The 15528-nt window shown below is 46.9% G+C and overlaps 1 protein-coding gene across 1 annotated transcript in view; it reads left to right on the top strand.

Annotated features, from left to right (window-relative positions):
* The window catches only part of KCND3 (potassium voltage-gated channel subfamily D member 3), a gene marked incomplete at its 3' end in the record, with an annotated part of 231225 nt that overhangs the window by 200264 nt on the left and 15433 nt on the right, over window positions 1–15528 (top strand). The window contains exon 3 of the mRNA XM_079914876.1: window positions 13575–13737. Coding sequence (XP_079771002.1) covers window positions 13575–13737 — 163 coding nt within the window. The remainder of the gene's footprint in view (window positions 1–13574; window positions 13738–15528) is intronic.

The raw sequence follows: 15528 nt of genomic DNA, 5'->3' as shown, positions 1-15528 counted from the left end.
TGCCATAAAGGCCCACCCTGGTGCCAACCAAAGCTTACTGTGCTAGGGGTCCCCTTTGTAGGGGAGACAGCTCATCCCTTCCTGAGAAACGCTTGCCAGCCCAGGTGGCAGAAGGCCGAGAAGCCGCCCCGGGGAGAAGGGCTGTTTGATGGCCATGTGGAGAAAGAGAAGCAGATGGTGCAGGCCTGCGGGACAGGGTCTCTGAGGGAGCACTGTGGCTTGACGAGACGCATGTGCTACTCTTTCTTGTCAACCTCTGCTCCCAAGGGTGCAGAGGGGGTAAACAGGGACAAGTCTCTAGGGCGCTGAGACTGCGAAGAATGGATGAGCAAGGCCTGATTTCCAGAAGAGCGTGCCTGTCAAGATTGGGGCTAATCGGACATGGAAGCAATCTAAGTGCCCATCATCGGATGAATGGATAAAGAAGATGTGGCACATATATACAATGGAATATTACTCAGTCATAAAAAGAAACGAAATTGAGTTATTTGTAATGAGGTGGATGGACCTAGAGTCTGTCATACAGAGTGAAGTAAGTCAGAAAGAGAAAGACAAATACCGGATGCTAACACATATATATGGAATCTAAGAAAAAAAGATGTCATGAAGAACCTAGGGGGAAGAGATATGGGAACATATGTATATGCATAACTGATTCACTTTGTTATAAAGCAGAAACTAACACACCATTGTAAACCAATTATACTCCAATAAAGATGTAAAAATAAAGATGTAAAAAAATAATAATAATAATAATAAAAATAAAGTTACTGAAGAACAAAAAAAATAGATTGAGGCTAGTACTTTGACTGTGCCAAGGTGACTCCCGGCCCACAGGCACCCTGAGTCAGGGCACGGGTCCCCTCCAGGTCTGATGAGGCTCGTCCCCAGAGCTGGGTCCAGTCAGGACAGGGTGGTCCCTCGACTTCTTCCTTCCAAAGGATAAATGTCCTTGCAGAACACGCTCGGAGCAAGCCCACTCAGAGAGCAGGGAACCACTGACTGGGTATTTAGGAAATGCCACCAGAAATAACCAAATTCCGATTTTCATTTGACTATTTTCTCATTGACAGGAGACCAGTAGTGAACGTGATTACATGTCCTTCCCTGGTTTTTATACGAAGGTGGCTGGCACCATTCCTGTCTAGTTATAGCACCGGTTTGCTGTCTGCTTATCCTCTGTATTTTCATCCGTGTTAGTGTCTCTTTCCCGGGAGCTGTGTGAGCTAAAGGCATTGTGTCTTTACAGGAATCAACACCATGATGTGACTACAGCGACCACCTCTTTTGGTGACATGGCTGCTGCAGGCCGCTCCTTGGTCTTTACTGTCCTCCTACTAGTCATGATAGGAACAGACTCAGCGAGGAGGACTATTTGGACCCAGTGACAACATGAGGGTACTTAAGGATTAGGTAGAGGAGACGAGGTCTACTCCAGAAGCTGAACTCGTTAGGGATAACCAGTCTGTTTAAGGCATTATGTTCAGTCATAGTTAATTTTAGCATTTCACTTTTTCAGTTCCAGAAGCTCCGTTTGATTCTTTTTCATATCTGCTTGGTGGTTCCTGATACTGGTCTATTGTAGTTCATCTTTGTGATTCCATCCTTTATTTTGAAAAAAAAAAAAATTATTTCCATATGTAACTCTTCTGCATCTACCAATTCCAGTATCTGAAGTTCTTTAGTTGGGGCCGGGGGAGTCTAAACCTACTCTTTGTTTTTTTTCTGTTGACTCTCACTCATGGTTGCTTGCTTCCTTGTGATTTTTTTAAGCAAACTCACATTTACATGATTTTAATCTGTAGGAATCCCGAAGGCCCCAGTTAAAGGTGTTTTCCTCCGGATAGGATTTAAATCGGGTTTGCCCATAAGCTAGGTAGTACTACCATCTTGGGAGCACTTCAGCCCATGTGCTGGGCCTGGCTTCAGTGGAAAACTCTGAGAAAGTTCCTTTTTGCCATTGGGCCAAGGTTCAGCTTCCCAGTGACGGGTCCCAGGTTACCGGGCTGTCGTTGGCACATGCCCTCAGAGCAACAGTGTCCCTTCCTCTGTTTACTGCACCCTCCTCCCAGCTGTGATTTTCCCTTGTGGTTTGTTCCTTTTTCATAGGGGTAAATTACATTTCCCCTACTTCGAGTGAACTCAACAATGCCTCAAAAAGTGTATTTGATTCAGGATTTAGAAGTTTTGCAGCCAAAGGGCTCCCTGATGGTCTGATCTGCTGGGGTCAGCAGTTCCACTGCTAATCTGTTCATAGTTCATCCACTCATTCAGCAAATACCCTGAGTGCCTACCATGTGCCAGGCATGGTTCCAGGTACGGGGGGTACAGCCTCCACCCTCCTGGAGCCTGCAGTCTGATCCCAGGAGTCAGTCCCGGAGTCCATGGAACACATACCAGAGTTGCTGCTTTCTCTCTTATTCACTCTGAGTGTTGAGTCCCTATTGTGCACATTGCAACATGCCAGCCTCCGGGGATGCAGAGATAGAGAGCCCTGTGCTCAGATTACACTTTTGCCAATGGCAAAAACAGCCATTCCGAAAGGTATAGCAAGGCATAAAGGCGTAAGGGGTCTGATGGAGATGGAAAGACACAGGAATGAGTGAAACTTGAGAGCCTGAGGGAGGTGACATTTGAACAGCATCTGGAAAGATGGGTAGCTGTTGCCTGGGAAAGAGAAAGAGTTCCCAGGAGAGAGGAGGGCCTGGCTAAAGGCTTGAAGTCAAGGAGAAGCCTGATGCCTCTGGGAGCAGAGATAAGTTCAGTGTGCAGAGTGTAGACAGCAAGGGAGGGTGGGAGCTTGGCTGAGATGTACACAGGATTTGCCCCATCCTCCAAGCCTGAGTGCCCCCCGGGGTCCCTCCCTTCCCTTCACCCTCACACTGAGTCACTTACCAAGTCCCCCAGGTTCTGCTTCCTAAATGATCCGTGTCTATCTCCTCCGTCCCATCCCCACTGCCATTGCCTTGGTTCCGGCATCATTATTTCCTGCCTGGACTGGTGCAGCGGCCTCTTAACTGGTTTCCCTTCATCCCCATCCAACCCATCCTCCACTCTGCTTCAGAGTGCTCTTTCAAAGATGAATATTTAATCATCTTACTTTAGGAGAAAGTTCAGATTCCTCAGATTAACCCAGGAGAAAGTTCATGTGACCACCTCTCCAGCCTAACTTCCTCATCTTCCTCCAGCCAGTAATTCCTTACAGTTCCAGTAATTCCTTATTGTAGGCAAGCCCTACTGGTTTACGGTTCAGGAAACTGGCCTGTGCCACTGCCTCTGGGAGGTCCTCAGCTTGATTTAGAGGTCCCTCCTTAGTGCCCACACAGGACCCTGTGTACAACCTTCCTGCAGTGTAAGGACACTGAACCATCATCATGATTTGCTTGTCTATCTTCCCTATGAGATCATAAGCTCCTTAAGGGCAAGGGACATGTCTATCTGGCTTTGTATCCCCAGCACCTAGCAGAGTGACAGACACAAGGCAGACACCCAGCAGGGGTTTGATGAATCAACCAATCCAGAGGGATGGGATAGAAGCTGTGGGCCCATGCAGGTTGGTGTGTGTGGAGTACACACGATGGGCGGGGCATTCCTCCAGCGATCAGGCCGGCTCTCAACTGATTTATGACCTTGGGCTCTCAGTTTCCTCCTAGGTGCAGTGACTGGTCTGAGTCTGGTTGCTGCCACCATTTTCTGGCTCTGACATTCTGTGCGTCTGAAGATCTGCGACCTCCGGAGAGAGGATGGTTGAGAGCGGTGGTCCCCAAAGTGTGGTCCCAGCTCACCAGCATCAGTGTCACTTAGGTACTTGGTTAGAATGCAGATTCTCAGGTCTTCTCCAGACCTACACAATCAGAAGTCTGAGGTTGGGGCCTAGCAGTCTATGTTTTGACAAGCCTTCCACGCAATTCCGATGCACGCTAAATTCTGAGAAGGCTGGATTAGAAGAACAGCTTTGTCAACCAGCACAACTGGCAAAATAAGGAGGTTATCGCCACAGACTCCCAGTGGCCAAGAGCCTGCAGCTGTGACCAGCTGTGCCCCTGAGGGCAGGCCAACCACAGCAAAGTCCTGGAGAGGTCACACATGCCCCTTGCCCAGGATTCTTCGCTGGCAGAACCCAGAACTCCTCCCTTAGCAGCTGAGGGCTTCCCAGCAGGGTGTCTGGGCTCACACCGCTTTGAAAGTGTCTCCATTTTCTTGAAGCTGTTTTCTCCTGTGGACTAGCCAGGTCCTCTGGCTCGTCTCTCTCCTCCTGCAGTAGAGCACGGTAAGAAAGAGGGTGCTCTGCAGTCAGACAAGCCCAATTCGGAATACTGGCTTGGATTGGCCGATGATCCTGAGCATGTTAACTTCTCAGAACTTCGGTTTCCTCATCTCAAAAAGGGGGCTGATTATACCTCATAAGGTTGTTATGAAGATTGAATGGCACACATTGATGCTAAGTAAAAATAAACTATTCCTGAATTGTCACTGTGACGGTTAATAAAGTCCCCTGCTCTGAGCCTCAGCTCTCCTCTCTGGGTCCAGCCCCCCAAGGTCTTCAGAGGAACCTCAAGGTTCCAAAATGCCAACCCATCCTTTGGGCTCCAGGCTCGCTGCTGGGGCTCACTTTGCAGGTGAGCCCAGGAGAGTGTCTAGCTGTAGGGTGGTGATCAGAGATGTGGTGGTTTTATTTCGGGGGAGGAGGGACGTGCTGTAGGAAGGAAGAGTAACACACGGCTTTCATTTCATTCCCCAAGTCCCCCTCCTCGAGAATCAGCAGCGCAGGGGCGTGGTTAGGCGGCTGCCCTAGATCCAGACACCTCTGAAGTACCCCCTTGCTCTTTAACCAGACTGCTGCCCACCACGTTGGCTCCTCGGGGACCATGGCTTTGGGCTGTCGTAACTAGTAGTGTGTGTAGGGGCTTTGAAATCTGCGAGGCTTGATCCACGTCCCGGGTCTGCAGCGGGCTAGCCCAGTTACTTAATTACTCTGTGCCTCAGTTTCCTCACCTGTAAAATGAAGGTAATCATTGCATCTATTGCTTAGGGTTGCTGGGAGGAACATGTATTCCTCCAAATCATGTATTTGCAGTACCTGACATGATTTAAGAGCTCAAAAAAAAAAAATATTACAGCAGTGCGGCTTTGTAGGAAGGGATTTGGACGTGAAAAGGGGCTGACCAGATGTTCCTCACGGGGTGAACTTATCAGCCAGGCTGGTGTCTTTTGTGTTCTCCGGGGTGGTCTACCATTGTCCTTTGCCCCCGGACAAGGAGGCAGCCCCAGCGTTCTGAGTACTGGAACCGCTGTGGTGCCTAGGCTGCCCTAACTCCCCTGCTCACCCTGACCCCAGCCACGAGGACAGCTTTCATCCTCATCTGCATCTCCAACACCGGAGGTTCTAGGAGCAAAGGCGGAAGCCAAGTTCAGGGGCATCTCAGTGGAGAAGGTGGGTATAGAGGTGGGTGTAGCAGTGAGGCGGAGACTGCAGAAACTCATCGAGGACGTGCCTCCGTGTCAGAGCTCCCAGCAGCTGGACCCCGAATGGGTGGTGGCCGGGCCTCCGGTAAAGAATGCACTCCCCACCAGCTGGGCAGCCTTACCCCTACCTGAGAGGAAGACAGAATCAGACGGGGGAGCTTGGCTTGCACTTATCTCTCAGCCCCTGGAGGAGGGAACGAAGGCAGCAATTAATTGTACAAAGCCGGTGGTTTGCGCAGCTTAAGTTCAGATAAAAAGTTTAATTATCCCTAAGCCCTAATACAAATTAATTAGCTTTCCATATTAGGAGGGTGAGCTTCCCTGCTCTTGCCACAGCCCAGACTTCACTGAGGGTTACCGAGGATGTGCTGGGAGAGAAGCAGGGAGCCCCCGAGCCCCACCCAGTCAGGAGCAGACAGCTGGCTCCACGCTGGCCCCAGTTAAGGGCTGCGTGTGAGTCCTAGGTCTGGACTGAGCGCCACAGCTCCCCTATACGTGGCATGTCACCTCCAGGAGAAGCTTTCTTGTACCTTACGTTTCTCCACCCTCAGAGCCAGGATGGGAGGTGGGGGAGGGGAGTCCTTATTTGCCTGAAACGAGGAAGACAGAAAGGAAATAAGGCTATGGCTTAAAAAATTTTTTTTCTAGGCCACGACATTTTCTGTTTTTTCTTTCCTCACCCCTTTCCTTCCTCAAAATTCCACGGAGAAAATAGGCCAGAGAGGCCACGAGGACTTAGAGAATCACTGTCAGCTCCAGCACTTCAGTATTCCTGCCCAGGTGGGCCCAGGAGGGGCCGTGGGACAAAGGGCACTGCCCATCACAGTCATTACAATCCTAACAGCTGCTGTCTAATGAGCGTTTACCGTGTAACGGGAATTTAGTCTTTGCAAAAACATTACGAAAAGGTATGTTTTCTTCATTAACTCACACCTTCGACCAACATTTATTGAAGTGATTTAGCAAGGGAATGATGTGCTTGGATTTGCACTCTAAGACTATGGTTCTTTGTGAATTAAAGGGAAACAAAAATGCAAGTGACGTGTCTGGTTAAGGGGCTTTTGCAGAAGTCCAGTCGAGAAACGACAGTGGTCTGGGCCTAGGATTTATTTAATAAACGTTTATAATAAGTTCTTAATATGTGCCAGAATTGAGCCTTTGACAAATGGTAACTCATCTTATCCCTCACAACAACTCTGTGATGTAGGTACTATTATTTTATCGGTCCCAGGAAACTGAGGACAAAGAAGTAACTTGCACAAGTGTCACCCAGCTAACAAGTGGCAGAGCCAGGACTTGCCCCAGATAGTCTGCTCTCAGAGTGCACACTCTTACCCGCTATGCTGTACTGCTACCACTGAGTGGGCAGAGACGCTGAGAAGGGGGTGAGCACCAGCTGACTCCTCTGAGCCCTCTCCCATGACCACCCACTCCTCTGGAGAAGCGGGATGTGAGGGACAGAGCAGGACAATGGAAACAGACTGACCTGGGTTTTAACCCATTCAGTTCCGCCTCTTACTACTTGAGGACCTTGAACAAGTCGCTGTCCTCTCAGGACCGGCTCCTCAGCCCTACTTGACAGGGCTTTTGTGAGACCCAGTGATGCCAAGGTTCCTAGCACAGTCTCCAGTACATTGTTCCCTTTCATGCTTCCCTTCTCCATCCCCTCTTCTTAGGCCAAACGATCCTGTCCCTTTGATAGTTTCCCCTATGAGAGGATTTCCAGACAATTCCCCCTCCCACCCTCCCTTCTCTGGACGTGACCCAGTTAATCATATCCTATACAATATGTAGAGCCCAGAACTCCACACAGTGGCCTAGAAGTGGTCTGCACCGAGGAGCACAGTCTGAACACCCACTCCCTTTTTCTGGGCTACGTACTCCTATCAGTCCAGCCTAAGGCGGCATTAGGTCTTTAGCAGCTGCGTTACACCGGTGGCTATGTTAAACTTAATTCCCCCCAGTGATTTTTAACTTGGATGGCTTTTAAGCTGGTCTCTCTCATCAGCTATACAAGTCATTGATTATTTGAATCAAAATGCTGGTGTTGTCATTTATCTTTGTTAAAATTAATCTGGTTGATTTCACCCACGATTACAACCTGTTAAAAATCCTTTTGACTTCAAAGGACGTCAATTCATAGTAGCGCTGTCACTTAGAAATCTGAAGAGCTTGATTAAAAATAATCAGTCATAGCCTCATCATCACCAGCATCATCACCATCGTTATCATCATTGTCATTGTCATAGGAACCAAATGGAAGAAGGTTAAACAAAAGCAATAATTCATTAGTATGCAGAGTCAAAAGAAGGCTTGCACAACCAAGCCACAGGAAAGTCAAAAGTAAAGCTGGTCATCAGTAAGAATTAGGACAGGAACTCGAACCTCCATCAGATTTCCCTTTTCACCTCTCATCTCTTTCTACTGTCAGCCTGCTCCCTTTCTAGCTACAATCTGGCTTTTCCCAGTGGCAGAAAGCATGGCTGCCAACAGCTCCAGAGCTTTATTAGTTGCAGTTTCCACTTCTGTGAAAGAGATTGGGACTTCCCTGGTGGCGCAGTGGTTAAGAATCCACCTGCCAATGCAGGCAACATGGGTTCGAGCCCTGGTCCGGGAAGATATCACATGCCACGGAGCAACTAAGCCCGTGCACCACAACTTCTGAGCCTGTACTCTAGAGCCCGGGAGCAACAACTACTGAGCTCGCATGTCACAACTACTGAAGCTCACACGCCTAGAGCCCGTGCTCTGCAACAAGAGAAGCTACTGCAATGAGAAGCCTGCGCACCGCAACGAAGAGTAGCCCCCGCTCGCCGCAACTAGAGAAAGCCTGCGCCCAGCAACGAAGACCCAATGCAGCCAAAAAATAAATTAAATTAATTAATTAATTTTTAAAAAAGAAAGAAAGAGATTGATCTGATCTCAAGGGTAAAAATCCAGGGGAGGAGAAAATAATTGACCAACATCATTAGCCAACAGTGTAAATGCAAATCAAACCCACAATGAGAAATTCAAACTAGAGTTACCATATGATCCTGCAATTCCACTCCTGGGCATATATCTGGAGAAAATTCTAATTCAAAAAGATACATGCACCCCAGTCACTATTCACAATAGCCAAGACATGGAAGCAACCTAAATGTCCATTGACAGATGAGTGGGTAAAGAAGATGTGGTACATATATACAATGAAATATTACTCAGCCATAAAAGTGAATGAAATAATGCCATTTGCAGCAACACAGATGGACCCAGAAATTATCATATTAAGTGAAGTAAGACAGACAAAGACAAATATCATATGATGTCACTTATATGTAGAATCTAAAAAAAATGATACAAAAGAACTTATTAACAAAACAGAAATAGACTCACAGACATAGAAGACAAACTTATGATTACCAAAGGGGATAGTGGAGGTGGGAGGGAGAGAGACAATTTAGGGATTTGGGATTAGATCCACACTACTATATATAAAATAGATAAACAACAAGGACCTACTATATAGCACAGGGAACTATATTCAATATCTTGTAATAACCTTTAAGGGAAAAGAATCTGAAAAATAATATACATATTAAATATAATATATATTATATATATAACTGAATCACTTTGCTGTACACCTGAAATTCACACAACATTCTAAATTAACTATACTTCAGTTTTTAAAAACATGTTAAAAAAAACCAACAGAGGGCTTCCCTGGTGGTGCAGTGGTTGAGAGTCCGCCTGACGATGCAGGGGACACGGGTTCGTGCCCCAGTCCGGGAGGATCCCACATGCCACGGAGCGGCTGGGCCCGTGAGCCATGGCCTCTGAGCTTGCGCGTCCGGAGCCTGTGCTCCGCAACGGGAGAGGCCGCAAGAGTGAGAGGCCCACATGCCGCAAAAACAAAAAACAAAAACAAATAAAACACACAATGAGATACCATGTCACACCCACTAGGACAGCTGGGATCAAAAGACAAATGGTAACAAGTGTTGGTGAAGATATGGAGAAATTGGAACCCTAATTTATAGCTAGTGGGATTGTAAAGTGACACAGCCACTTTAGAAAACAGTTCACCAGTTCCTCAAACTGGTAAACATAGAGTTACCACATGAGTCCCAGAGAAATGAAAACATATATCCCCACCAAAATTTGTACACAAATTTTCATAGCGGAGTTTATTCATAATAGCCAAAAAGTAGAACCAATCCAAATGTCTCTCAACTGATGAATGAGTGAACAAAATGTGGTCTGTCCATACGATGAGATATTAGTCAGCCATAAGAAGGGAATGAAGTACTGATACATGCTACAACATGGGCGAACCTTGAACCCTTAGCACGTTATGCTAAGTGAAAGAAGTCGGGCGCAAGGGGCCACATACTGTATGATTCCATTTATATTAAATGTCCAAAAGAAGGAAATCCATAGAGACAGAAAGTAGATTAGTGGTTGCCTAGGGCTGAAGGGTGAGGTGTACAATGGTCACTGACTGTTCATGGGTGCTAGGTTTCTACTGGGGGTGATGACAATGCTCTAAGTTAGACTCCGGTGATGGTAAAACAACTTTGTAAATACACTAAGAACCATTGAATTTTACGATTTAAGTGGATGAATTTTATGGTATTTAAATTGTATCTCCATAAAGCTGTTTAAAAACAAATCCAGGAAAGAACTCATTGACCCAGCTTGAGTCAGATGCCTATTCTGAATTTACTACCTGTGGCCAGTTGGAGCAGAGGCGTCGGGGAAAGCTTGTTAAGAATAGGGCAGCTCCTCTGAGACCCAGCGCCTCTGGACAGAGTTTATGTTGTAATGGGGAGGGGAGGGGTTCGGTTCCTAGGAGGGTGTAGGTTATTAGCAGACAAAACAATCGATGCCTACCACACTGGCTATTTTTGTAGAGAATTTACATTTACCCAGATACAGCATCAAGTGGTGCTTCTGAATTATCTCATTAATTATCACAACAACCTTGTAAGTTAGGTTTGTAAAACCCATTTATATTGGTAGAGGCTCAGGTTACATAACTTCCCTAAGGACACTTAACTATTTAGTAAGTAACGTTGGACTCGGGTTCAACCCAGATCTGATTCCTCTCTCAATCATTAGGCCACACTGCCTCCTTCTGGCCTTACATGAGTTGTTAAAAAAATTCTGAAATGCACCACTGGAGACCTAACTTTAGATCCCTTCTTTATTTCGTTTGCTCATTTACTCTTTCATTGAAGGAGATCCTTCTAACATGAAAACCAGGAACTTCCTTTGCTGTCCTGGGACCATTTCTGTTTATCTTTGAGAAGGGCCGGAAGACTCGAGATGGCTGTTCAGCCCCTGCCAGCCACACTGCAGTCCCCTCCACATTCCTCCAGCTTGTCCAGGGTACAGAGAACGGGGGCAAGCACACACCTTGCTGCAACGATGATGCAGTAGGTCTGTAGCGGTCTCCTGATCCACCAGCCAGTTAACCCTCTCCAAACAGGAAATAAGGGTCATCTGGCAAGATGTGTTTAATGAACCAGTGCAGCTTATTTTCCAAGTGTTCTCACGCTGTCCGCTTCACGATCCACTCTCAAATTCTGCCCGCAACTGAATGGCAGAATTGATGGAGGCCAAGCCTGCTGGTCTGTGGTTCCTCAGGCCTCCTTTCCTTTTCTTTAAATATATTGATACGGTAGTTTTCCATCTAGTCTCCTGATATTTCTCTGCTGCATCATGATTTCCCAGCCGTCATGGGAAGTGGTTCTATAATATGCCATCTGCACATTCCTCCTGTCTCCTGGGGTAGGATCCAGGTGGGCCTGTGATGGGAATCCACTGAAGACAGCTGGCCACTCACCTGCTCTCCCCTCCCCTCCCTTAAGCTCTGGATCTTTGTTTTTCCACATTTGTCCTGGCCTTCCCAAGATAAAGCGTGCTCTTCTCCGTGGAGAAGGCAGAGAGCGCATGGGAGATGCGTTGTTCAGCTTTCTCTCTGTCAACTGTTTCCAGCAGACCATCTGCCTAGCAGAAGGCACAGCTTTCCTTCCAGTGGATGAAACAACATTCCTGTTGTCCTTAGCATTTTTCACCACCTCAGTCACTGAAATGTAGCCTTCCTGACGCTATTCTTACATACTCCCGCCACACTTTGTTTTCACCTACGGTCACGTACCCAATGTCCACCTTTCAATCATGTCATCTGAAAACCCCAGCTAACATGATTCACTTCCAGGGCAGCCCCCTTTTCTTCATCACTGGGATGATTTGAACTTGGAATAATCAGCTTCTCGGCAACAGAGACCATGGTTTGCAGACTGTCTAGGTAAAAGTAATAGTATTTATTGTTTGTAGAGCTGTATACGTCACAATAGGATTATGACCTAGGTTACTCTTATTATCTTCGTTTTCGAGACAAAGAAACTGAGGCCTAAAGGTCACAGTTATTTTAGGGTGGAGCTGCGTGAGTCTTGAACCCATATTGTCCAACTTCGGAAGCCGAATTCTCGACCACTTCACCGGAAGCCCCTCCTGAGCATCATGGCAGAGAAGGCAAACCTAGCATCAAAGTTCCCAGAAGGAGCTCTCGCAGGCCTTACTGTCAGTGGTGTGACTGAGACAGCTTGAGCCAGAACAAAGGGCCTGGACACAAGGAGAAGGAAGATGGTCCTCAAAACAGGAGCCAACTTCATAGGGTGTTGAGAGGCTTAAATGAGATCATTCATCCACTCGCCAAGTATGTGTCAATCACTGCACATCCTCCACAAAGCCCTCAGTGTTAGGAGGTGAGGACTTCATAGTTCTGAAATGGCTCCCCCATCCCTTTCCACAGCCTCTCTGGACCCCAGGACACCTGGGCCCCTCAGGACAAGTGACTTGGAGCCTGACAATTTCAGTAGCAACAATTCCTGGTCGCCCTAAGCCAGTTTCTGCTCCAGACACCCAGAGGGCACAGAGGCGGGGGAGATGGTGTTTCTGGCTTTGGCCAAAGGAGTCATCACAGCTTTTCTTAACTTGGCCTTTAAATTATCTCAATAAAGAAGAGGCTAAACACTTAACGCTGTGGAGCATATCTTATTGATTGGAGGAGAGAGGCTCTGGCCTGCTTACCTGGGGCTGAGCAGGAACCAGGGCAGGCTGGTCCCAGGGGGCAGTTGCCAAGGTGTGAAGTTTCTCTGAGCTCTGAGAGTAGCCGGCACTGTCCCAAAGTGGCTTCACGGCTTAAGGGGCTGCGATTTGGAGCTCATGGTCCCCTCTAAGACAGCATGGCTAGTAGAAAAGAGATGAGAGTAAGAGGAGTGTGTTTTACTCCCAGGCGTACCCAAACATGGACAACCCACTTCATGCCTCTGAGCCTCGGTTCCTTCATCTGTACAGTGGGGATCGGGGTTCCAAGCTCACAGGGTTCATGGAGCTTATGTGAGGCAAATGTGTAAAAGTGTTTTGGAAATTATAAACCTCCACATGAATAGAAGGCGGTTTATTATTCATCATTTTGTTATCAAAAATGAAATTGTGTTCTTCTTCTGCTTCAAAATCATCTACGGCTCCTCTTTGCACTTGGATGAAACCCACGCTCCTCGTCGTGGCCCACTAGACCCCGCATGGTCTGGCCCCCCACCTGCCGCCTCAGTTTCCTCTTGTAGAACCCGCCACCCGTCCTGTGCGCCAGCCCCGCTAGCCCTTTCACTGTTCCTAGAACAGGCCGAACCCCTTCCTACCTCAGGGCCTCCGTCCTTTCTGTTCCTGCTACCTGGCACACTCTTCCCCAAGGCTGTTGCCTGGCTGGATTCTTTACCTTCAAATCTTAGCTTAAATGTTACCTCCTCAGAGAGGCCTTTCCTGACCACACTCCCCCAACCTGGCACAGCACCCATCTCTGTTCTCTTCATAGAAATAGCCAGAAGTCACAATGTTTTTATATATTCACTTCACCGTCTTCCCCTGGTAGGATGTTGGCTCCGTGAACATAAGGATCTTGTCTATTTTGTTCACTCCTGGGTCCTATCACAGTACCTGGCACACAGTAGGCACTCTAAACAATTGTTGAGTGAAGGAGTGAATGATTGGCCCGGAAGCCTGACTTGTTTCCCAAATGGCCCTTCTTCCTTACACCCATTTCTCTTTCTGTCTCTCAGATATGGAGACATGGTGCCCAAGACGATCGCAGGGAAGATCTTCGGCTCCATCTGTTCCCTGAGCGGTGTCCTCGTCATTGCCCTGCCGGTCCCTGTGATCGTTTCCAACTTCAGCCGGATTTACCACCAGAATCAGAGAGCTGATAAACGCAGGGCACAAAAGGTAAGCCTCAGACCCGAGAAGGGGGCAGGCAGCACCAGGGAGGGTGCTCTTGGCCTTGTGCTGTTGTCACAAGGAGCTCCTGGGAGAATCACTGCGCAGATAGCCTCTGGCTTGGAAGGTAAAGCAGCGCCAAGTGCCTTCCTACCTACCAGTAAGCTGCATTCCAGCCCCAGACAGTTGCACAAGAGAGCAAACCCTCGATTATCCACAAGCTGCTGTTCTCCCTTTCGGAAGATATTCTGTGCAGTTTCCTTGGGCCCTGGCTCCTCTTCCAAGATCTCAGCCATCAACTCTGGGTAGTGCCCGGACTTTTCCCTTTCCCAGCCAAGAACTTACTGGGGAACATAATTGCTTTTCAGTACTCTGTAATAGCCTATACGAAACAAAGTGACAAAAATAAATTTGCTAAAAAGAAAAATGAATACTCTGAAAGGAGAACATTCTGAGGCCATTGAGTTCAGGGACAAATGGCACAGCAGGCTTTAGTCACCTCATGATATCATAGGATAAGGCACGGAACTGCAGTTGACGGTCAGGAGATTAATCATGGGTCCTGGAAAAGTTTTCAGTGATGTCCAGTGAACACAGCTTAGGAAGGCAGGGCAGGATGAGTGCCCTCTCACCACAGGATGACGAAAGATGTCTGAAGGCTTTGGTGCCAAGACAGAAGCCTCCTTTCATGACTGGCCGCCACCTTCTACCCAAAATACCTCACCTTCTCAGCCAAATGTCATTTCTCTGCATTTTTAGGGCATCTGGCTGGTGAAGGTTCTTGGACCCAGGGGGCAGATTTTCCTTTTACTCCTTTTTTTTTTTTTTTTTATGTATTCAGCCTTTTTTTTTTAATTTTTGAATTCTATTTTATTTATTTTTTTATACAGTAGGTTCTTATTAGTCATCAATTTTATACACATCAGTGTATACATGTCAATCCCAATCTCCCAATTCATCCCACCACCACACACCATCCCCCCAGCCGCTTTCCCCCCTTGGTGTCCATACGTTTGTTCTCTACATCTGTGTCTCAATTTCTGCCCTGCAAACTGGTTCATCTGTACCATTTTTCTAGGTTCCACATATATGCGTTAATATATGATATTTGTTTTTCTCTTTCTGACTTACTTCACTCTGTATGACAGTCTCTAGATCCATCCACATCTCAACAAATGACCCAATTTCGTTCCTTTTTATGGCTGAGTAATATTCCATTGTATATATGTACCACAACTTCTTTATCCATTCGTCTGTCAATGGGCATTTAGGTTGCTTCCATGACCTGGCTATTGTAAATAGAGCTGCAATAAACATTGGGGTGCATGTGTCTTTTTGAATTATGCTTTTCTCTGGGTATATGTCCAGTAGTGGGATTGCTGGATCATATGGTAATTTTATTTTCAGTTTTTTAAGGAACCTCCATACTGTTCTCCATAGTGGCTGTATCAATTTACATTCCCACAAACAGTGCAAGAGGGTTCCCTTTTCTCCATACCCTCTCTAGCATTTGTTGTTTGTAGATTTTCTGGTGATGCCCATTCTAACTGGTGTGAAGTGATACCTCATTGTAATATTGATTTGCATTTCTCTAATAATTAGTGATGTTGAGCAGCTTTTCATGTGCTTCTTGGCCATCTGTATGTCTTCTTTGGAGATATGTCTATTTAGGTCTTCTGCCCATTTTTGGATTGGGTTGTTTGTTTTATTAATATTGAGCTGCATGAGCTGTATATATTTTGGAGATTAATCCTTTGTCCATTGATTTGTTTGCAAATATTTTCTCCCATTCTGAGGGTT

This window comes from Stenella coeruleoalba (assembly GCF_951394435.1).
Source record: "Stenella coeruleoalba genome assembly, chromosome: 1".
Taxonomy (NCBI): domain Eukaryota; kingdom Metazoa; phylum Chordata; class Mammalia; order Artiodactyla; family Delphinidae; genus Stenella; species Stenella coeruleoalba.
This window is presented reverse-complemented; position numbering and strand designations above follow the sequence as displayed.